This window comes from Lissotriton vulgaris, chromosome 8 (assembly GCF_964263255.1).
Source record: "Lissotriton vulgaris chromosome 8, aLisVul1.2, whole genome shotgun sequence".
In the NCBI taxonomy this organism is placed as follows: domain Eukaryota; kingdom Metazoa; phylum Chordata; class Amphibia; order Caudata; family Salamandridae; genus Lissotriton; species Lissotriton vulgaris.
In genome coordinates, this window is record NC_141696.1 from 208001046 (window position 1) to 208025291 (window position 24246).

At 44.5% G+C, this 24246-nt stretch overlaps 1 protein-coding gene across 1 annotated transcript in view; it reads left to right on the plus strand.

Moving 5' to 3' along the window:
- LOC147696883 (cyclic nucleotide-binding domain-containing protein 2-like) overlaps positions 1-24246 on the plus strand; it is a 636311-nt gene that overhangs the window by 141583 nt on the left and 470482 nt on the right. Inside the window, exon 2 of the mRNA XM_086933251.1 lies at positions 6912-7086. Within this exon, the coding sequence (XP_086789377.1) occupies positions 6912-7086 (175 nt within the window). The remainder of the gene's footprint in view (positions 1-6911; positions 7087-24246) is intronic.

Below are 24246 nucleotides of genomic sequence, written 5' to 3' on the forward strand. Positions count from 1 at the left end.
CAGCGATGACAGGCTCTGCGACGATACTCGCAGCGACGGAATCTTCCCACACCAGAGCGATGCGTTCTGCAAGCAAACGGTGCGTCAGCTTTTGCAGCGGCAACAGGTGGTGCGACGATCTCGATCCGCACGGCGGCGGGAATTTCCTTGCACTGTCAGGGATGCGCTCCGCAAGCAAGTGATGCGTGAAAATTGCAGATTGTCTTCTTTTCTCCTTGTCCAGCTCCCCAAACAACAGGCACACCTTCCAGATGCCCCACAATTGGATCAAGCACTCTAGGAAGGGCAGAACTCAAACAGCAGAGTTCAGGGGGAAAGCTAGGGTTGAAGTCCTTTTGTTCCTGGGACTTCTTAACAGGGAGCCAGCTCTTTTTAGGCCCTTGGAGATCTCTTCAAGCAAGGGGACAAAGCAACAACAAAGTCCTTCCCCTCTCCTTGGCAGCAAAGCAACTTCAGGTCAGCCTTACAGCAGGTCAGTCCTTCTTCTTCAGTCTCCAGCTTTCTCCTTGGCAGATGTTACTTCTTGATTACAGGATGATCTAATTTTCTGTAGTTTAGGTAGCCTTTTTTATACCAGTCGTTCCTTTGTTCTCTAGAGGCAGAGAGGCCTTGGCTTAGTCAGAACCAGTTAAGGTCAGTTCCTGAGCACTTTGTTTTTCTGTGTTCTCCTTTCCTTTTAGAGAGAGGGGCAGGGTTGTCAGTCGCCCAGCAGGAGGTGGAGCCAGCATTGTGGAAGGCAGGCACAACCCTATTCAGGCCCAGGTGCTATCCCCTCCCACCACTCAAGATACAGATGCAGCTATTCAGCCTAGGGCTGACTCATCCAGCCTTCTGGGGGCTCCCCAGCCCCTATCACTCACAAACCAGACAGTCAATTCACAAATAAGCCTAGGCACACAGAAAGATCAGACAAGAGAACAGCCACTTTCTAAAAGTGCTATTCACAAACACAGGATTTAAAAACCATCCTTCCTAAAAGATGGGTTATTAAATTCTGAGTTCAGGGATACCAGACTTTTATTTTCCATCTTTCTCCTATGGGAAGATATGCAGGTAAACACTATACACAGCATTCCCCATTATAGCCTATGGGCAAGATAGCCCTCTTAATAGTAAACAATGAAAATGGCTGTAATTCACTCCCAGAGCATGTCACACACACTAGTACATGGTCTACCTTTCAGATACACTGCACCCTGCCCAGGGGGGTACCTAGGGCCTTTAATAGGGGTGTCCGATGAGTACAGAAAGGGAAGAGTTAGGCCTAGCCATTGTGGACACTGGTCAGGTCAGCATGGCAGTTAGCAACTGCACACAGGCACTGCGGTGGCAGGCCTGAGACACCATTTCTCAGCGGATATTTAGAGGATCAGTCGCTGTGTTTTTGGCTGCCCGCATTGATTGAACTTGATCTGCACTTTATGCTATTGACTCTGATATCAATGATGTTTTAACTTTTGAATGTTTTATTCTGTTTATTTACTTTACATTTATTTTTGGCACTGTACTTACCGGCCCGACCCCTGTCAACCACGGCTTCTGCCGTTTGTGTGGAGGGCGGGAACCGGACAGACCTCCCTGCCCCTGAGCTAGTGACGCACTTCCGGTCTGTGGAGGAGGCGGGAGATCTTCCCCGCTCCACACTATTTATTCCGGAAGGCTTCACGGACGTGCAGCGGAGCGGATATTTAGAGGGTCAGTCGCTGTGTTTTTGGCTGCCCGCATTGATTGAACTTGATCTGCACTTTATGCTATTGACTCTGATATCAATGATGTTTTAACTTTTGAATGTTTTATTCTGTTTATTTACTTTACATTTATTTTTGGCACTGTACTTACCGGCCCGACCCCTGTCAACCACGGCTTCTGCCGTTTGTGTGGAGGGCGGGAACCGGACAGACCTCCCTGCCCCTGAGCTAGTGACGCACTTCCGGTCTGTGGAGGAGGCGGGAGATCTTCCCCGCTCCACACTATTTATTCCGGAAGGCTTCACGGACGTGCAGCGGAGCGGATATTTAGAGGGTCAGTCGCTGTGTTTTTGGCTGCCCGCATTGATTGAACTTGATCTGCACTTTATGCGATTGACTCTGCTATCAATGATATTTTAACTTTTGAATGTTTTATTCTGTTTATTCACTTTAAATTTGATTTTTGGCACTGTACTTACGGCCCATGCCCGGTCCACCGCGGCTTCTGCCGTTTGTGTGAAGGGTGGGTACCGGATAGACTGCCCTGCCCCTGAGCTAGAGACGCACTTACGGGCTTTGGAGGAGGCGGGAGATCTTCCCCGGTCCACACTATTTACTCCGGAAGGCTTCACGGACGAGGAGCGGAGCGGATATTTAGAGGGTCAGTCGCTGTGTTTTTAGCTGCCCGCATTGATTGAACTTGATCTGCAATGTATGCGATTGACTCTGCTATTAATTATGTTTTATTTTTTGAATGTTTTATTCTGTTTATTCACTTGTGATGGCTTCACGAACGCGCAGCGGACGCACACAGCGGGCGCGCCACTGGCGTGCCGAAGGCGCGCCAAAGGCAATCCCGTCTGCGCCCGTCCGCACCAGTTCGCCGCCCGGCGCCTTGCCCCCTGGCCCTGGCCCAAGTCAAAGACTGTCATATTCACAGGACCATTTGTTTGCCCTTCAGCCTAAAGTACCCTGCAAGTACTACATATGGCACCCTAATGCCCCTTGGAAAGGCTGTAAAAACTGTGGTTTCAGTGGCCCATCAAATTCTAGTAATCCTCCTAATAGTTCCTACCCTACACGAGTCACTATACTCAGCCTTAATTGTAGGTCATTAGTTAAACACCATGCTGATATATTAGATCTTCTTCTAGACTCCATCCCTTATATATTATTCTTGACGGAAACCTGGCTTACTACTGATTCTATGGTCTCCACCATTCTGGCATTACTGGCAGGCTATAGGCTGATTACCCAGAACAGGCTTAAAGGCAGAGGGGGAAGATTAGCAGTGATATTTAAATCCGTCTTTCATTGTTCATTATCCTCTCTGTCTAATCCTGAGTGCGAAAGCGCATTGTGTAAAACCTCTCTCTCCCACAACTTTACCTACACCGGGCTTCTCATTTATCGCCCTCCTGGCCCAGCCATTCCTTTCAAGAGGCTCTAGTCCATATTGCCTCTTCCCTCGCTTTAGAGTCAGCCAATTTAATTAGTATAGGGGATCTCAATCTCCATTTGGATTGTTATGATTCCCATGAGATCTCTAATTTTTTGGATGACTTGGAAGCCTGTCAACTGGTTCAATTGGTTGTGGGCCCCACACATCAAGCTGGTCATTTACTTGACCCAGTCTTCTCGAATATTCAAAAACTGAGAGTACTTCCCCCCATCCCCTGATATGGACTGACCATTACCTTATCTCTATGCACATGGATTTAGAAGAAACCACACTGAAAGCCCTCCGCCAATCGCTGTGGAAACGTCCTTGGCACAAACTGGACAAAACCACCCTCCAAGCTACGCTAATAGCTTCCCAGACAATTTGGCCGTTTGATCCTGAGGCAGCCGACAGAGTGTTTAGGAGTTGGATTAATAATTCTATCGATCAACATATCCCGAAGAAACTGTCGGAATCCAGGGGTGTGTTAACTCACGCCTGGTATAATGAGACCCTTCAAGTAGAAAGGAAAAAGTGTAAAATCTTAGAACGGGCATGGAGGAGGTCACATGACGATGTTGCCAAACACAAGTACAGAAAGGCTATAAAAATATATCACAATTTGTTCAGAAAACGAAAGCCTCCTTTTAGGATACATCCATCGCCTCCAGTGCTAATCCCTCTAAAACCATGTTCTCCTTTGTGAAAGATATGCTGCAACCTGCAAGAGGTTCCAATAATACCATCTTTTCCAATACCCAATGCAACTCCCTGGCAATTTTTTTTATTAATAAGGTGGACCTTATTTACAGCGCCTTAGATGCTAAGCAATGCCCACCCAAACCCACAGCAAATTCCACTGCTTGGGTAGCCTTTGACTCTTTAGAGACTTTGTCATCTGTGTCCTCTGAAGACTTAGTCACTTTAACAGCGAAAGTCAAATCCAGCTCCCCTGACAACCCTGTAAAACCTGAGATCTTTAGAAAACTTCACAACTGTTTGCTATCGGAGGGTAGGATATTTATCAACAACTCCCTCCAATCAGCTGTTATTCCAAAGACTTCGAAGCATGCAAAAGTTGTACCACTACTTAAGAAGCCTACTCTCGATTCATCCTTACCAGAGAACTTTAGACCCATATCTCTGCTTCCATATTTGGCCAAGATTATGGAATCCCATGTCAATACCATCCTTACTAACTATCTAGAGTACAATTCTATTCTGGACAGATCTCAGAACGGGTTCCGCTCAAAACACAGCACGGAATCAGCGCTTTTAGCTGTTACTGAGCAGCTACGGGCAGCACAAGATGAGGGTAGTACATTGGCACTGGTTCTACTTGACCTTAGTGCCGCTTTTGATACGGTCTCCCATAAAATTCTCCTCCAACATCTGGAAGAGATCGGAGTCAAAGGCGGGGCTCTGGCCTGGTTCACGGCATTCTTGTCGGAACGCTCTTTCCAGGTTCACACCCCCCCTCCCCCTCAGTTTTCAAAAATCTACCTTCTAAAGTGCGGCGTCCCCCAGGGCTCGGCCTTGAGCCCTACGCTGGTCAATGTGTACGTCCGCCCTCTGGCTTTGTTAGCTAAAGAACGTAACATCAAAATAACTTCCTATGCGGACGACACCCAGTTGGTGTTCACTTTTACTAACAACCCGGTTACTGACCAACTGAAATTCCGTGAGGACATCATGGCCATCTCTGATTGGATGACTACGAACTACCTGCAGCTGAATTCTGCTAAAATAGAACTGCTCCTGGTAGGCCGCGACACCCATAAATGGGATCCCCAATGGTGGCCCACGGCATTAGGCTCCCCCCAACAACCAAATGACACGGTTAAAGATCTTGAGGTCATGATGGACACTGCCCTTACTTTTGAGCCTCATGCTAAGAAGGTGGCGGGCACTTGCTTTGGCCTCCCTCAAAACTATTCTAGGCTTCTTTGACGCCTCTACCTGTCAACTGATAGTGCAGTCAGTGGTGCTTTCTCGTCTGGACTATTGCAATGGTCTACTGCTGAGCACTAATAAAACTGTCACGGCCAGACTCCATCGTGTTCAAAATGCTGCGGCACGCATTCTTTTTTGCTGTACCCAGGTTATGTCGCACCTCCAATCTTCTTCACCGTCTTCATTGGCTGCCCATAAGACAAAGAATTCAATTTAAGACCCTTTGTATAGCTCACAGGATCATGCATAATCAAAGTCCCCGAATTCTACAGGAGCTTTGCACAGCCTATGTCCCTAGGCGGGCACTGCGCTCTGCCGATCAACATCTGCTGTGCATTTCACGAGTCCGACGCTGTAGAGCTGGAGGCCGTTCATTTAAAGCTCAGGCACCTGCACTCTGGAATTCCATCCCACTGACTCTGCGCAGCACCAGCGACTACTGGACATTTAGGAAGCTGATTAAAACCTTGCTTTTTACATCCATCTGGTTTCTCGCCTTCCTACCTTTCGCTCCGCTAGCGCTGGGACGCCCTATTGCTGGGGCAGCCATGCGCTTTATAAGTCTTTATAACATAACATAACATTTTAGGGCTACTCCTGTGGGTGGCACAATCAGTGCTGCAGGCCCACTAGTAGCATTTGAATCATCTGCCATGGCACACTTAGTGCACTTTACTAGGGACTTTCTGGTAACACAAAGATGCCAAGCATGGATAACCAATCACAATAACAATTTCTGCAGAGAGCATATGCACTTTAGCACTGATCAGCAGTGGTAAAGTGCCCAGAGTCCTATAGCCAACAACCACAGGTCAGGAAAAATAAGGGAGGAGGAAGCAAACAATGTGGGGATAACCCTGCAAAAAGGGCCACTTCCAACAAGAGTGATAAGGAAAGTCAACCTATGTCAAGCAATTGTCATACTTGGATGTTATTGGTAAGCCTCAACATGCTTCACAGTAGGTTTGACCTAAAAAGCCAGTGCAGTGAGGCCCTTTCACCTCTGAGCGTCAGTGTCACCGCAAAGTCTGCACCATTGACAGAAATGCCAGTGACAGCTAGGATGCAATTACGCCTGGGCAAAATTTTAATCACACCAGAGTAATTGAAATAATGTCAGTAACATTACTCTTGTGATGCAAAAATACTGAATTTGCACTACTACTGCAGTTTGAGTGATTAAGAATAGTTTGGGGTAGAAAATCCCACCATAAGAGCAGAGGAAAAACGATCTAAGAGAAAGCATGCTGCTGCTGGCTAGTGCTGTTCCTGCCCTGCAGCATTTAGTGCTATTTTCTATCTGCAAAATGCATCCTCTGGCACATTTCGGAATTGAGAGTGCATTTTGCACTAAGAAAATATTGCTAAATGCTGGCATTACGCTTCTCACACTATTACGCATCCAATACTCATTACACTCAGCCCTGGTCACATGCTTCTCCCACCAGCCAGCGTATAAATTTGCGTAACCTGGGGTGAAGCATGTACGCATCATAATCCCTTGTTTCTGTAGATCCATGTGTCCCGCAAACAAACATTTGTTGTTGTTTAGGTAAAACAATGTAATCTGTAATATCATTACAGCATGTTCATGATATTTCAAGGATCTTCCTTTCAGGAATATCTTTACAAGTACATGTATTACGCTAGAGAGAATTACACCATTTACTCCCGCCCCTAGTTGTAATACCAAATCAGGTGCAGATGGAAGTTTACGCTCAATTCAGTATTTGTAAATCGTGAGGATTAGTGCCTTGAGTAGTGTAGGAAATATGCCTACAATATTCTTACAAGTACATTTTTGTTGTTGATCTTTTTGTGTTTAATAGCTCTCTGGAAGTTACAGATCAGCAGACAGAAGATAATGCTAATCAGGCAAGTGCTCAAGATGAAACAGAAACTTCAAATGAAGAACATACCTCCGAAAGCAGTGCCCCACAAGCTCCTGAAAACGCGAGCAATGTTGAACAACAGGAGACTAAGGAAGCAGCTAACAGACGCAAGGTGCCCTCATTATTTCGTGATATCCTTTGAAAACAGTATGCGCCCTTTTCTGCATTATGTCGCTTATTTGTGTTTGAAGTTATGTTTTACTGCAACAAATGTGATGTGCTGTAAGAAGTCTTTAAAATCGTTCTGTTTTCTAACTTTCCATGTGTTTATTTATTGTTCCCTAAATTATTTAAAGGAGTTGCTTTTTATCTATTTTGATCAAAAATGTAAAACTTTATAAAATTATAAATAGTTCAAAAATGTTAAAAAAATTATAAATAGTTCAAAAATGGTAATTTGGCTTACTAGTATGAGGACACGATCTATTGTGTAGTGAGGGAGAACTCCTTTCTCATTGCAAAATGCAAACATCAGAATACGCATAGTGGCTCAAGGCGACACAAAACCTATAATGAGATGTAACAAGCCACACGAGGCAACCTTGTGTGGCCCTGTGGTGCTTGGTAAATCCGGAGCAATGCAAGGCAGTGCTGCCCCAGGGAAGTGTTCCATGGAAGGAGCACAGGTGTTCCCATGCATCCATCCATGGATTTTAGCGCATTCCCAGATTTACCATAAGAAGTAGACCTTGGAATGTGTCAAAATGCTACACCTTCCCTGGCGAGGGGTAATGAAGAGAAATATCTTTATTTCCCCTTGTTCTTTCCTTTTTCTACATGTACTACACACCCTGCAGCCCATGTAGAAAGAGGAAAAAGCCTCAAAAGATTGATTTTGTGTGTCGGAATGTGTCCCTTTTTGCACACAAAAATCCTCCTGCAATTCAGACACTGCTGCACCATGGTGCAAGGGTGCCTGCGCTGGTCCTAGACAGCCAAATGGCCTCTAGCAGAAGGATAAAGAAGGAATGAGCCATGTCTTGATACATATGATGCAATCCTGTCCTCCTCCTTTCATGCAGTGCAGCGCCGCAAGGTAACTTGCTGAGTTGCGCTTGCTTAAAAAATCCTAATATGGCCCCCGGTAGCGTGATATGTGCCACAGGTATGGCTGAGGTGATGAGATGTCAGTGGCCTAAGTGGTATTTAGACCAGGTGCAGAAACTAAGTCTGTAGTAATGCCCATGTCGGATGAGCTACATCTGGCATCTGGGATGGGCAGTCTTTTACCTTTTGAAATTAGTGGTATATGATTACGTCCACCACGGAATCCCCTTTGTTCCACCACAGATAAGTGCAAGGATGGTTTCTAATTTGTGCAGCTATGTTTAGCATTCTCTTTGGTTCTTCTCTATCACTGCTTTATTTGGAGGGCTAATTAGTCAGCTCTTTGCTCATCTTCCAAATCTCACTTCAGCCTCAGTGCTGCACTTTTTCACTTCAGCATATGATACATACATTGTCCTTACATTTGGTGGACAGAGTGCCACAATTTTATTTATTTATTTATTTATTTATTTTATTATTTGATTTCGTAGGGCGCGACAGCTACCCAAAAAGGGTTGCCCGGCGCCAAACGGACTTTGTGCTGAGAGATGACAGAGCAGACAGATAAGAATTATTGATTGAATAACCAAGTCTTTAAGGCTTGTCAAAACGAAGTATAGACAGTTTCCGTACGTAGAGCCAGGGGGAGAGTGTTCCAAAGGGACGGACCCAAGTAAGAAAAAGATCTTCCTTCCATCCTGGCTAGTTTGACTCTGGGCACCACAAAAGTACATTTGGATTCGGACCGCAGACGGCGGGAGGGAATGTAGGGGACAAAAAGTGATTGAAGATACTGGGGTGCAGTACCAGTTTTGATTTGGAACATATAGCTCAGGGGTTTGAACTTAACGCGGTTCTCCACCCTGAGCCAATGTAGATCACAAAGATGTTCAGATATAGAAGAGGATTTGGGTACCCTGCAGAGGAGCCTAGCCGTGGAATTTTGAACCAGCTGCAGTCTACGGGTAACTGCCTTGTTAGATCCCAGATAAAGTATGTTCCCGTAGTCAAGTCGGGAGGTGATGAGGGCATGGATCACAGTTTTTTGGGTGGTGGCGGGTAGCATCCAAATTATTTTCCTGAGACATTTTAAGATGGTGAAGCAAAGTGGGGTGTTTTTCAATGTTTGCTTTTGCATGGTCAATGCATCGTCGATTATGATGCCTAAATTTCGGACATGGCTAGAGGGCTTTGGAAGATTACTCATCCCAACTGGCCAGTGCGTTTGCCTCCAAAGCTCTTTGTTTTTTCCCAGAATTAGTATTTCGTTTTTTTCTGCTTTTAGTTTGAGGAGATTTTGGCTCATCCAGGTGGAGATTTTACTAAGACGCTGTTGAAGAGGAGAGGGAGCAGAAGGCTCAGAGTTGGAGAGGGAAAAAATAATCTGAGAATCATCAGCATAGGTGAAGAGCGTTAGTCCGGCTTGATCAGCGACGTCTGCTAGCGGTCTGATGTATAGATTAAACAGCAGTGGGCTCAGGATCGAACCTTGAGGAACTCCATAAGGGGATGTGTGAGCCTTGGAGCAGGCTGAAGCAGAAGAAATTTGAAAAGTGCGGCTGACAAGAAAGGAGGTAATCCAGTCAAGGGTTGGACCACATATACCAAAGGATTTCAAAGTGTGAATTAAGAGCGAGTGGGAGGTGGTGTCGAAAGCCACACTGAGGACTAACAATATTAATGCTACTGTGTGACCGGCATCCATAAGCTGCCGTAGCCTTTCAGTGACTCCTAACAGTACTGTCTCTGTGGAGAAAACAGTTCGAAAACGGATTGAGAAGGGTGGAGAAGGTTATTTATTTCGGTAAATTGAGAGAGGTGGAAATGAATATGCCTTTCAAGAATTTTTGAGATGACTGGAAGAAGTGAAATTGGTCTATAGTTGTCAGAAATATCCGGATCGGCAGTGGGTGTTTTCAGGAGGGGAGTTACCATGGCATGTTTCCAGAGTGCAGGCACCTTGGACTCAAGCAGTGAGGCGTTTAGAACATTTAGAATCACTTGAAGAGGGGAGGTGTCAAGTTGCATCAATATGGAAATTAGGAGTGGGTCCTTGGGTAAGCCGGATTTGATTTTGGTCAGAATAGTTTTTAGAGAAACAAAATTCAAGAGTGGCCGAGAGGCTACTTGTGGTGAGGGGGTGGAGGAGTCCGGTGAAGGATTGTATTGCCGGACAACCACTGGACTCGCTGTGTCACAGGGTGATGACGGTCCAGGATCTAACAATGATATGGAGGTCAAGGGCTCTAGTGGAAGTGTGTATTGGAGGCCTTCGTGTGGTCAGTATAGGGAGGTAGGGTACTGGGCGAGGTTTTGGTTTGGGTCTGAGAGAGTTTGCAAGAAAGAGAGGTTGTGATTTCCCTCTGAATTTTTTCAATTTTAGTTATGAAAAATTGGGCAAAATCTTCGCATTGGCGTTTATCTAATGGCCGAGGATTGGGAATTGTTTTGGAGCCGGCCATTTCTTTCACTGTGCTGAAAAGAGTTTTTGAGCAGTTAATAGCTTTGGAAATGGTGACTAAGATATAACTGGCCTCAGTAGTGTTGCATAGATTTTGATAGATGTTTCTTGCTTTGGTGTAAGCAATTTTAGATTCAGGATTATAATCTCTCCTCCACTTTCGTTCTAACGCTTTGCATTTAGATTTTTCATTTTTTAAGATGTCATTGAACCAGGGTGCGGGGGGTCTGTGGTTGTTCAGTTTTCTATGCGAGCGAGGCAGACAAGAGTCGATTGCATTTGAGAGCCAATCGTGAATGTTAGTGGCTAGTGTTTCAGCTTTGGGGTCGGCAGATGGTACATTTGAGTATAGAGATTTATTCATCACGAATAGATCAAGTTTCTTCCAGTTTCTTTGCGGAATCATCTCAGAAAGAGTGGAAGTGACTGAAGAGAATGGAGGGGCTAGACGGAATTTTGAAAGGAAGTGGTCGGACCAACACAGGGGAACTGCTGGAGAACATTTAATCTGGGGAAGACTAGAGAAAATCGGGTCCAACAGGTGACCAGCTATGTGTGTTGGGCCGGAATTCAGCAAGTGTACGTACAATGCTGCTAGTTCTGCAATGAAATTGCTAGATGTTGAATTGGATAGATCTTTTAAATGTAGATTGAGGTCGCCCAGATGAGAAAAGGTTTTGGAGCTCAAAAGTAAGGGGGTGATGTAGCTGGAAAAAGAGGAGGTCCATGATGTCGAATGACCTGGTGGGCGATACACAAGCACGCAGTAAGCATGAAGTTGGGGTTTATTGTTAACTTGAAGAAAGCAGATTCACAATCTGGGATGTCTAAAGGATCGAATCTACATTGTAGGCAGTTTTTGAAGATGATAGCTATGCCCCCTCCTGATTTGGAGATTCTGTCCTTACGAACAATAGCATAATTAGGTTGTAGTGCTGCAGCTATATCAGGACCTGCACTATCATTAAGCCAGGTCTCCATGAGGAATACAGCCTCTGGCTGTTAGTCCCAGAGAAGATTGAAAATGTCCGACTTGTGTTTAGGTAGTGAACAACAGTTAACACTAAAGAATACAAGGTCATTGATAGGTTATCTTCACTTCATGCATGGATATTAGCAGTCAAACAATGGATGCAAGCTAATGTTGTGAAAATATATGTCATCAGAAATGAGTGACTGCTCACAGATATCTTTGGGTGGCAGTCATTTGGCATGTTTTATTGACTTCAGCTCACATTTGAGTGCCCTTGGCCCTCGGCTCCTACTCTATCAAAGACTAACTTCTCTTTAGAAGGTTTAGCAGTGGCTTAACCCTGAAATTTTAATTTAAGAACCTTGAAGAAGATTCTTTCTCTTCTCTCTAATTAACATACACACCTAATAACTCCCTCCATTATTTCGCAGTACATGGATTTCTGCAGGAGGCTCACATGTTTCTCTGTGCTAGTCTCCAGCTCATCCACGAAGCTACCGTTCGGTTATTGATGGGTTTAAACAGAAGACATAATCTGACATGGTCCTCGCCTAACTATTGCAGCTTCCAGTTGAGAAAAAGACTTATTTAAGACTTCCATATACTATACATAGAAATGATCTTGATAGAAAGTTATGATTCCACATAAATAGGCCTAAATCACTTATCAGAGTGACATCCTTAAGGCAAAAAAGACTTGTGCACTGACAAAATCAATTTGTTTCTGAACATACCTAGTAACTCTTCTGTGCCACCCACATATTCCTCAGTCCTTCCTAGACTGAATCCTATGACCTAAGCAACTCCTTCATGAGCTGTGCATTCTAAAATATTTCCCAACCCACTTAGCAGCATTGCCTCGACCTTTTCCTGAAATACCCCCAAATGATGATTTTTGCTGACCAAAGTTCTCTTCATAATCTTAGTCATGCCTGAGCCACCACAATCCAAACTCTTGTTTGACAATACTTCCTTGACATTCCTGCCACTGTCTACCCAGCAACATTTCTATCAACTCAATCTACGCTGGCATAATTCTTGAGCAGTTTGAACATCTACCATCAACCATTTCTGCACATGAAATGATTAGTAATCTACATTCTTGGTCAATTACAGACCCATAGAAGACTTCCATTACAGCTCCAAAGATTTAAATACTTTATGCTTATAGTAGTAAATCTGTTCCTGGAAATCTACTACACAATAGACTATTCCTTATTAGGCTTATTATCCTGGAAACAACATTGACTGCAGTTCTCCTAACAGTCCCTTTACAGTATGACTACTAACTCTCTAGCTATGCTCATACTCATTGACCTTCCCTTGGATATTCTGAGCCTTATTTAGAGTTTGGAGACTCAGACCAACCTTAAAAAGTCACAGATGTCCCATCTAACCTATTTAGAGAACATAATTACTCTGTGCACTCAAATGTGTTGACGGGGCATCTGCCACTTTGTTTGCAGATGTCTCACATCCTCCAAACTCTGAATAAGATCTTATCTCTAGATACACCCTCAGTGAAGGTTTTCAGAGCGTTACTAGTGGATCTTCAGCCTCACTTTTCAACCCATCCTCTTCAGCAAAGTTTCTCTTCTAAAGTACATTGACCACTCGTTCCAAAGCTGAACTCATAACATGAAACGCCACTGAAGAGTCACCAGCTCACAAAATCACCAACATTTTTGAATATCCAGGAGCAATTGAAGAGTCTATAAGGCAAAACCAGGCCAGGTGTCTTTTGGGTTAAGGTGTCCCACTGCATATGTTCCACTTACCACCCATAAACATGCTCAGGTCACAAAATATATTTAGATACTGACATCAACTTATATTTAGTATAATCCTTAAAAAGCCACCCAGGAAGTAGTTTAGAGATCAACCTAGATCACATGTGTTTTTCGGGGTGTCAGCCTCATAACATCCTGATTCACTGCTATCTAAGATAGTGATATATTTTATCCCTGGGCCCCACTCTCCTCATTATCAAACATTGTGCCAGCATATATCTCTGGCTTCTCAAATCCACTTCCAGTGTTTCATCTGTGCCTACAATATGCATATTGATTTCTTCAGTTACAGCCAACTGCTGCAGATCTGTGCCCCAGTACTCAAACACAGGGGCCATAAACTTCACCAGGAGTATCACTAATCATCTGTTTGCTAGTGAAAAACCCAGTGCCACAAATGTATTATTTAATAGTCCCTCTCTAATGTCTAAGTGTAGGCCAAGATACAGTGTTTTAAGGACAACGTTATCAGGTTGCCGACTGCTGCCCTCCACTGATTCACCACATTAATCAAATACACTTCCTTCACCCTTCATGTGCAAACCATTTGTAGGAAGACAGCATGGTCCAGTGTGGCCGTAGAGGAGTCCCAGACTGAGTTTATCTTACGCAGATCAATGTGGGTGTAGTAAACCATGTGCATACATTTAAATTGTGTACAATGGAGTCAAGCATTGCTAGAAACCCTATTTATGTACTGAAGAGCAGGCTTTCACTCAAACTCACTCAACTGATCTGCACAATTCTGAAATGTTTACAGCAGAGTGCCCAGTACAGGGAAGACAGCGTTCATCTGGCCCCATCAGTTAACTTAGATTGGAGGATATACCAACTTCAGATGTTTGGCCCATGAATACACTCCAGGTTTTATGGTAGCCTAAGTCATTCTGACATTAAAAAGAATCTGACCAGGGGATATCTGGTATTGAACATAGAGAAAAGTGGTTTTGATTGATTTTTTACTATTCAATTCAATCATTTGATGTATGTTTCTGTTTCCATATGATTAATGTTTTTGCACCATTGGCCATATTACCTTTTAGTCCTATGGGACAACTGCAATGTTGAATATGAGTACCCGAGTCCCTTTGGGCATATAGGGTTGTCATTGAATCTCTTAAACACATTCACCAGAAAGTGAGTCACTCATAGATCCCAGTAAGGATGTTGTCCACATTCAACTCCACATTTGTTTCCCATCTGTAGTTCACCCTCACTCTTAGGTGTTCAGTACCGATGTGTCAGCGTAACCTCAAGTCTGGGAATTCTTCCTTTGATTTGTTCTTCATTGCACCCAATAGAGACTGGCCACTGGCATCAGTTTGTATGCAGTCCTAAGAGGTTGACATATCCTTTGAATAATTCCAACATGCGAGCCACAGACTGTGCATGGTTTCTCAGGCAGAATAAGGAGTCATCGGGGTGAAGTGACACTGTGAGCACCTTATCTCCCACTCTTTTACCTCAGTATTTTAAGTGTGTCCAAAGCACATCATCCATGGGTTCGGTAATCAAGGCAAAGAGGACAGGTGAGTGGAGGCATCCCTTTCAGGTTCAACTCTCCAGTGGCCAGCTATGAGAAATGTGCTAGCCGATGTTCGCACATAGATAAACCTATTTAAACTAAAAAGAGATGGATCAAACTCAAATCACTACAGGATCTGGAACATGAACACCCCTCCTACATTGTGTAATTATGATGTCCAGTAGACAAGACGTAGTTTAAGTAGGTTTATTTCATCTCATGTGGAGGTAGTTAAGATCATGTAGAGGAGCCCCACCAGGAGCAGTGTGCCTGCAGCTCAGCCCATACTCCAACTGTCACACTTCACCTCACAGGCACCCAACATTCCATTCATCATCACCACACCAGCATTCCACGCAGCACAGTTACATTGGCTGAGCAGCTAGGGGGAACGCAACAGAATAAATACATGTATAGGATAGTACACATTGTTGAAGGCCTTCTCAAGGTCTACTGGGCAACTGCAACTTCCTGTTTATTGACATATAAAAAATATTGTGCATAGGCTAAACTAGGTATGTTCTTCATAGTATTACGTGGGGATATGTGCCCTCATTGATTGGGGTGCATTTACTTCAATTTTACCTGTATTGTTCTGCTTGATGGAAGTCCAATTATGATTTTCATGTGAACCTTTAACAACAATAATAGGCAGTATACCTAAAATCTGTTAGGTACTTCTTTTGTTGAGTTGTTATTTCCTTCTTATTGGACTCAGGGAGCTAGTCACATGCAAAAGAATATTCATTGAACTCCAGTAACTTATTCAGGATATGTCCAGCGGAGCAGATGTAGAACTCAAATGGGAGTCTCTCGTGCCAGGAATTTTGATAATTCTTCACAGGTCGGGGGAACATCTAGAACCACCCTCTCTTGATCCATAAATCTGGTCATTGATGCACTATCTAACAACACCTGAATCATCACCCTATGTAGCTGTGTGGACTGGAAAAAGAGAAGACGTAGATATCCACTTAACACTATGTTAATGTTCATCTGGGTACATTGCATTGCTGTGTTCCCATCTACTCTCTTCAAAATGGATTCCTTTACCTCAATTTATCTCTTTTCTATGTAATTTGTGCCTCAATGATATGTACACAAATGCATCCAAAATGCAGCACAAATTGTTACATTTATGTTTATGACTCACAAGCCCCCCATTAGTTCCAAACTTTGAACCATCTCAGACTTTACACAATATCAGAATCAGTCTTTGCAATCTCTAGTTGAAATTTCCGTTTCATTCTACTGACACCCTCTCTGGATACAAGCCTCGTCCCTACAATCTTCATTGCATCTTACTCCACCTCTACAGAATAAGTCAGTAAATGGGGGAAGGGCCTAAAAGGGTCCTGCTCCTATAATATGCTGCAGGGCACGTCATACGAGGCACAGCTCACAAGTGTAAATGAGTTAATTATACTAACAGGGGGGCTGGGGTATAAGGAAAAAATAGATCTTTCTTTCTTGTTCTCACCAAATATCTATCTACCCAATGCTGTGCACTACATCAGACAGCTTTGAGGTAAGCTTATGCAGTAGGGCCATCAAGAAAATTGGCACTATCTTAAACTCCCGACATCTCACAGTTAAAATCCATATCCATATCAGCAGAATTCAAAGTTAAGGCTGCATAACATCTAGAAACGTTGGAGAGATTGATGTATCTACTACGGATAGAGCATTGACATTAAGGACCGCATTATGATGTCAGGGGAAGGCCATCCGACAGCTCGTCAGTGGCGTTCTGCCCAACATCTGAGGCATCAGCCCACCTACCATATTAGGATACAGGTGGTCCGGCTGATGCCTGCAGGGAGGAGGCCGCTCCGCCTCCAACAGGCTCAAAGTGCCTGTCAGGGCAAAGGGCGGATATTAATCCCCGAAATGAAGGTGTGCCTGACCGGGCAACGCCATGGGAATTGCGTTGCAGTCTGACCACCATAGAAAAGCTGTCGGGCCCTGTCCCCTGCGGCCTCTGCTATGAATCCTGGGGGGCACCTGTGGTGCTCCCCAAAACATCCATGCATCGTGTGGCTGGCATTGCATGGTGCTTGCCACACGGTGCATGGATGTTTGAAAAGTGAAATGTATCTATTGCGCCTTGTGCTGCAGCCCGTAGCACAAGCTGCAATAGGAAATATGTACTTTCCGATGCCATGAAGGATTAAGGGTGGGCGGCCAGCTACGCTCCGTGCACGGAGTGTGCGTAGTGCCGCCTACTCCGCATTTTGCGGAGCGGGCGGAGCCAGGCGGCACTACGCACGCTCCGCAGACGGAGCGTAGCTGGCCGCCAACCGCCTCCCTCCCGCCCTCCCTAAATACTTTCAATGAAAAGAGTAAAATAATGAAAACGCACTTACCTTGCCCGCCGCTGCCCGCCGCGTCCCCGGGGCTCGCTATCTGCATTCTTCCGTCTTGTTTACTAATGCGCATGCGCGGGCGGCCGCGCATGCGCATTTCTCACGAGAAAAGGCGCATGCGCGGCCGCCCGCGCATGCGCATTAGTAAACAAGACGGAAGAATGAAGATAGCGAGCCCCGGGGACGCGGCGGGCAAGGTAAGTGCGTTTTCATTATTTTACTCTTTTCATTGAAAGTATTTAGGGAGGGCGGGAGGGAGGCGGGTGGCGGCCAGTGGTGTTTGCGTAGTGGGGCTACGCGGAGTGCGGAGGTGGGCGAAGTTTCTCGCCCACTTCACGTAGCTCCGCGAAGCCCCACTACGCCCACCACGCCCAGGGATATGAAGGATGTCGTATCCTAATTAGGAAAGTGGGACAACTGACTCCTCGTTGGGCGGTCCCGTTTCTGACACGATCCGACCAGCATCGTAATGAGGCCTTAAGTAGACAGAGAGTGTGTCCATCGATGGTGCCAAGAAGTTCTCATATGTTCCCTTTGAGTTGTTCAGAACAGGCGTAATCTCATATGAGACACCTATTCCTTCCATATAGCCAGCCTCCTAAAAAAGTAAAATAAGAGAATGCATACAGTGTCCCTCCTCATTTATTTACCAACTTAGAATGTGTATTAAGGTGGTTTCTTATTGGAACACAATCCCAATTCCTTGCCTCCTAATCAACAACTGGACCCTTTGTCTTTTTGTATACTTATTTATCCCAAGGGCATTCCATGGCCACATTATCACTAGCTATATGTATGCAAGGACTGTGAAATGTGTTCTCTCCCATTCTTGGTACTGACTCCTAGGCCAGGCCTGACAATGCGAGCAGGTAGCTCATTTATTATCAATATGTGTTATTTGAGCATAAACAAATCACATCAATGCCTAGCAACAGCATCCAACCTGGAAGTAAGAACAGAAGTGAAAAAAGGCCACATCAGCATAAACAACTATCCCATATCTCCATATCAGTAGCGAGTCGGGAATCGAGGGCTAAGCTAGTATGCTGCTGCTGTCTGCTTAACTCTCTACTCTCACCAAATACAAACTCAATAACACGGTAGCAAAACAGTCACAAAAAAACCCAACAAGAACAAATCAGTGCAGGGAGTAGATATAACTTTCCACAGTACCTACACCTTGACATAGGGAGTCTCTGGCATACATGTGTCCCCTCACACAAAGCCCAACAAGAAGCAAGGGGTGGAGAGCAATCCTCAAGTTGCCTTTGTTATTAAGTCAACATCTTTGCGGTCACCATTAACAGACTAAGGGCCATATGTATCATAGTTCCGTTTTGCGAATTCCAAATAGCGAATTTTAAGGAATCGCTATTTGGAATTCGCAAAACGGTATGTATGTACAAAATCGCTGTTTCATAGCGATTCCTTACCATTCCTAACTTGCGATTAGCAAATAGCTAATCGCAAATTACCCATTCATTTTAATGGGCCAGGAGGCCCATAGGAATGAAGGAGGAATTTGCGATTAGCAATTTGCTAATCGCAAATTAGGAATATTTTCAAGGGTGCAGGGGTGTCTCAAGAACACCCTGTTGCACCCCATAAAATGACATTTGGGGGCATATGGCGCACATACATGCCCTGAGGGCATGTATGAGCGTCATATGGCACCTTTGGTTTTTTTGAAAAAAGCTTTTTTAAAAGAATTCGCAATTTACCACCAACTAGAAGTTGGTGGTAATTTGCGAATCCTTAATGGCATTTTTGGAATATTTTTTCCTTGATACATTGCATTTAAGGAATCGCAAAATTTGCGATTCCTTAAGTGCAATCGCAAAATAAGGAATAGCAAATTTTGCGATTCCTTATTTTGCATCAAACATGTTACATACATACCATTTAGCTAATTAGCAGAATTTCGGCCTTTGCGAATGCTAATTAGCTTGATACATATGGCCCTAAATCCAAGTTTAAGTTTCAAGGCATAAACATATGCATGATATAATAATAAGAGATTTATCAGTCACACAAATGTCGATCTTAAATTATTACCGCAAGTGAGCCATTGATCTAGGTCCCAATCAGTAGCTTATGTTTAGTTCTGTGTGAGTTCTTGGCAAGTACCCTCAATAGATGCTGTTTGCCCTAAGTTCCTTAAACCCCCAGCACTATCCCAGTCACATATCATATGTGGGGAGAATTGGCCGGGAATAGTAGCACATACTTTAGCCACTGACTCCAAATCTGCATTTTACAGCTACACACAACTTCCTTTGGGTTTGTATATTTGTATAGCCTAGGTGTACTCTGAAAAAATCTTTATCATGAGAAGCTCATATTGCAACTTTTATCTCTTACTCTGAAGTATAGCGCCCTTCTAAACCTGGTGAAATTGGCAAAAACCCGATTGGTCCACTTCATTTTCTCATAAGTCCCTAGTATATTATACTACATGCACCCCTGTGCCTATAAACTAAATGCAATTAGGTGACTGTAGCACTCACACTGACGCTCACTAAAGTAGCACTGTAAAACATGTCTCTGGCCCACCACTGGAGCCTGTGTGCAGTTTTAAACTGTCATTACAACGTGGCAAAATAAATATATAACACCTGATAGCACGCAATAGGTTGAATAAAGTGTATTGAAAGAAAGTTTAAAAATAAAAAACATGGAAAAAATAAGGTGTGCCAAGTGCTTACTTCATCTCAAAAAATAAATATTTTGCCAGACATAACCTTTCCTTTTTAATATTTGTTAGTCACCCCTAATGTGTACCCTAAATGCTCATTAGGTAGGGTGGATAGTGTTTTAAATGTTATGGCAGAGAAAACCTCCTTAATGGACCAGCTTTAGCACTGGTGGCACCCTGTACAACAGTGTTTGTTGGCACCCCCCAATGACCACATCTACCATGAATTCCCTCTTAACTACCATTTAACAGAGCTTCTCAACCACTCTCTCTCAGACTGATTTAGTTTTATTCACCACTCATACCGGTGTAGGGTGTCAGAGCACTTTATATCACACACACTTGGCACAGAGACAATCATACGTGTGTAAATCAGTGTATGGGAAATGTTACATAAGATAAAAGATTACAAGATGTTGGAGACATATGTCATCTATTCTGGTAGGTAGTATAGTTTAAGAGTCTTTGGTCTGGAAAAGCACCAATTCAGACTTTAAAACTTAACATCATTGTTAGGATATTCTTTAAAAAAAATCGATTTCTTCTGCCCAAATGAACCCTTTTATCCAGTTTAGGATAATGAAAAACTGGGGAAAAAGACACATAGCGCTTATACATATCATGTTGTTTGCATGTAGCTCTTTGATAACAGTTAATAGCTCACTATGCTATATTAAGAGTGTAACTTTTTTTGTTGAAAATATTTTTATTTTGCTTTTGATACAAAGCCAAAACTTCAAACCAAGCATGAATACACAATGCACAATAAATATCCATCCATATCAACGTGGCAAGGCACACAATAGGGTACATTATCCTCGTCCAGCCAGGCAGTAGCCAAATACGGGTGGCCTGGGCACAGCTGATATATAGGGTCTTAGTTACATCACACGCGGGTCCTGGGACATCACAACATTCAAGGCCCCCCGCCCCGGTCCATTCTGTAGTAGGTCCCCATCCCCTGCCTCCCCCCAATATGTAAATCATAATAGTTTATCCATGGTGCCCATTTTTTACGAAACTTCCGTGAGCAACCCCTAGCCTTGTAGGTCACTTGCTCCGCCACCATGTTTAAATCAAGACTCACCCGCCATTCAGTCAGGGTGGGTAGTCAAGGGACTCCCCAGTATTTGGCAATGTCTCATCTGGCCACGACCAACCCTAAATTGGCGAGGACAAGCTTGCGCCTCGGGATGTCCACTTCGGTAGGGATCCCTAAAAGGAGAAATTTCGGTTCCAGCTCTAGTTGGACTTCTAGTATATTATTCAGTTCTGCCACAATCTTTCCCCAGTATGTTTGGACTTTGGGACATTCCCATAGCGTGTGTATGTATTAAGTATGGGCGTAAAATCCGTTCCGCTCGCGGATTTTGCGGATTTTCGGTAAATTCGCAATCCGCGAGATTTGCGAATTTCCCGCAAAATCCGCAAATTCGCACGCAGGAGGTTTTTTTTTTCTTGGTGATACAATTTTGCGGCGCACGGCGTTTACTTACCGTCATTCATCGTTTGCCGAGTTATTTTTCTTGATATTTTGCAAGTGCTGCGCCATTTTGGATCTTGCTGCGGGATCCCGTGGGAATTTGGCAAGCGCGATTACGTAATCGCGGCTTGCCAACTTGTACAGCGAGAGTTTGTCAACGCGAGTACGCCGTGATCATGTATCGCGGTACTTCGCAATTGCGAGCTTGGAGATGCGGCGAGCAGCAACAATCTCGCACTCGCGAAAATACAAAATTTGCAATTCTGCACAAGAAATCCACCAGCAAGCAGCATAAACCTTCTGGAAATGATGATTTTTATCTGAATAACTCCTCAGGTTGACATTTACCTGCACTTTTTTTGCGAGGAGTCCATTTTGTTTGGGAGGAAGGAAGTGCCCCACAGTCTTCAACTTCCTGTTCCTGTCCAGCAGGCTCCTCCCAGTGCTTTGTCCATCTCTTGGTCACTTTTTATTTAGATCTGGAGCTGGAAGGATTACTTTTTGTGGATGCTGCTGGATATTTGGATTTGAGGCCTTTTTGACTTTCTTTGGATCACTTTTGGATTAGAAATTTCACAAGTAAGTTTGTTTGGGGCATTACAGTTGCTGCAACTACAATTTTGGAATTTTCGATTTTTGGGCTGTTTTGGGGCCTTTTGCCCAGGGGTACTCAGTGGTGGGTGCACTGAGTCTTTCTGTGGGGTGTTTTGAATTTAAACATCATGGAGGGGCTGGATGGCTTGGGATTGTGCTGATTTTTCTGTGATTTTCGTTTTTTTGGCCAGTTGTGGCCTTTTCACCAGGGGTAGTGAGTGGTGCATGGGCCTAGTCTTTCTGTGGGTTGTCTTGAATTTAAACATCATGGAGGGGCTGGATGGCTTGGGATTGTGCTGATTTTTCTGTGATTTTCGTTTTTTTGGCCTGTTGTGGACAGACCATGTTGTTGGGGGCCATTTTGATTGCTGCTACAGGCCCTGGCCATGTGCTGTGAGGGAGGGGGCCATTTTGAATGCAGACAGTGTTCTCAGACCTGCACCCATTTTGCCTAGCTTTCATCCATTATGCCCAGGGGTAGTGAGTGGTGCATGTGCCTAGTCTTTCTGTGGGTTGTCTTGAATTTAAACATCATGGAGGGGCTGGATGGCTTTGGATTGTGCTGATTATTCTGTGATTTTCGTTTTTTTGGCCTGTTGTGGACAGGCCATGTGGTTGGGGGCCATTTGAGTGCTGCTACAGGCCCTGGCCATGTGCTGTGAGGGATGGGGCCATTTTGAATGCAGACAGTGTCCTCAGGCCTGCACCCATTTTGCCTAGCTTTCATCCATTATGCCCAGGGGTAGTGAGTGGTGCATGTGCCTAGTCTTTCTGTGGGTTGTCTTGAAATTAAACATCATGGAGGAGCTGGATGGCTTGGGATTGTGCTGATTTTTCTGTGATTTTCGTTTTTTTGGCCTGTTGTGGCCTTTTCACCAGGGGGTAGTGAGTGGTGCATGTGCCTAGTCTTTCTGTGGGTTGTCTTGAATTTAAACATCATGGAGGGGCTGGATGGCTTGGGATTGTGCTGATTTTTCTGTGATTTTCGTTTTTTTGGCCTGTTGTGGACAGGCCATGTGGTTGGGGGCCATTTTGAGTGCTGCTACAGGCCCTGGCCATGTGCTGTGAGGGAGGGGGCCATTTTGGTTGGTTGGTTGATTGCTTTATTTCGATATGCATATATCATAAAAGCAGTACAAAGAATAAAAGCAGCATGTCGAAAAATGAGACTGTACATTAAGAATAAAAAGAATAAAAACACATTTGATCAGTGACTAGTGAGTGTTGCATGGGCCTAGTCTTTCTGTGGGGTGTCTTGAATTTAAGCATCATGGAGGGCATGGGATTGTGCTGATTTTTCTGGTTTTTTTCGATTTTTTTGGGGTGTATAACTGAACTGATGTTCCTCTGTCTTCCATTGCTTTTAGGTGCACAAGACTCAAGAGAACCACCAGTGCCAGGAAGAAGTCCTGCAGCGGTGTGTGTGTGCAGCATAACGTCACGCGACGTCACGTCTGGCCTCAGACAACTCTGCAACTCGTGCAACTGCGGCCTGCTGTTCTGACCTGCTCTGAAGAAGATGGCCCCCAAAAAAGTTCTCTGTAGCTCCTCTAGCAAGAAAGTTGCTAGTAAGGAGCAGAAGAAGCAAGTTACCAAGGAGGCTGGTGTGCCGTCCGCCACGTTTTTTGGGAGTAAAAAAAAAAGTATGCCTGCAGCAGCAGCGGGATCTGCTGGGGACCAAGCTGGGAGCAGCACCCCCGCTCCATTGGGCTCAGTGCCTCCACCACCACGCCAACTTAAGTCAAAGCCCTTGAGTGCTTCAGAGGCAGTCAGTGTACTTCTTCAATCACCATCGACCAGTGATGTTGGCTCATCGCAAGAAAGTAGCAGCAATGTCCCTGAATCAACACAGGTTGTTGTAACTCATCTGACAAGTGTTGAACAACCACAGCCGCAACAACAACAACATGTGCAAGTACAAGCCCAAGTACATGTGGAAGGAGAGGCAGCGCAAGGAGATGCGCAAGCAGAGGTGCATGGAGGGTCACAAGTGCCCACAATAGTTGTTCCTCCCGAAGTAGGGGCACATCAGGAAATTGACAATCAAACCGAGGTATCATTTGAGGAAGCCACTCCTCCTGATGATCATTCATTGTCTTCCACATCCCTAGCAAGGAAAAGATCAAGGGGGGTGTCTACATCTTCTTCAAGCCCACCTCCTTCTGATGATCTGGATGAAGATTGGGAACCATCATGGCAGTCTGAGAGTGAGGCACACCATGATCTGACAAAGATACCTAAGCGTAAAAGGAAGGTCGTCGAAAACCTCATAGCTATGGAGTGTGATGAGGCTCAACAAGAAGTGACGGATACTGCTGCTGATGAAGCCTCTCACGAC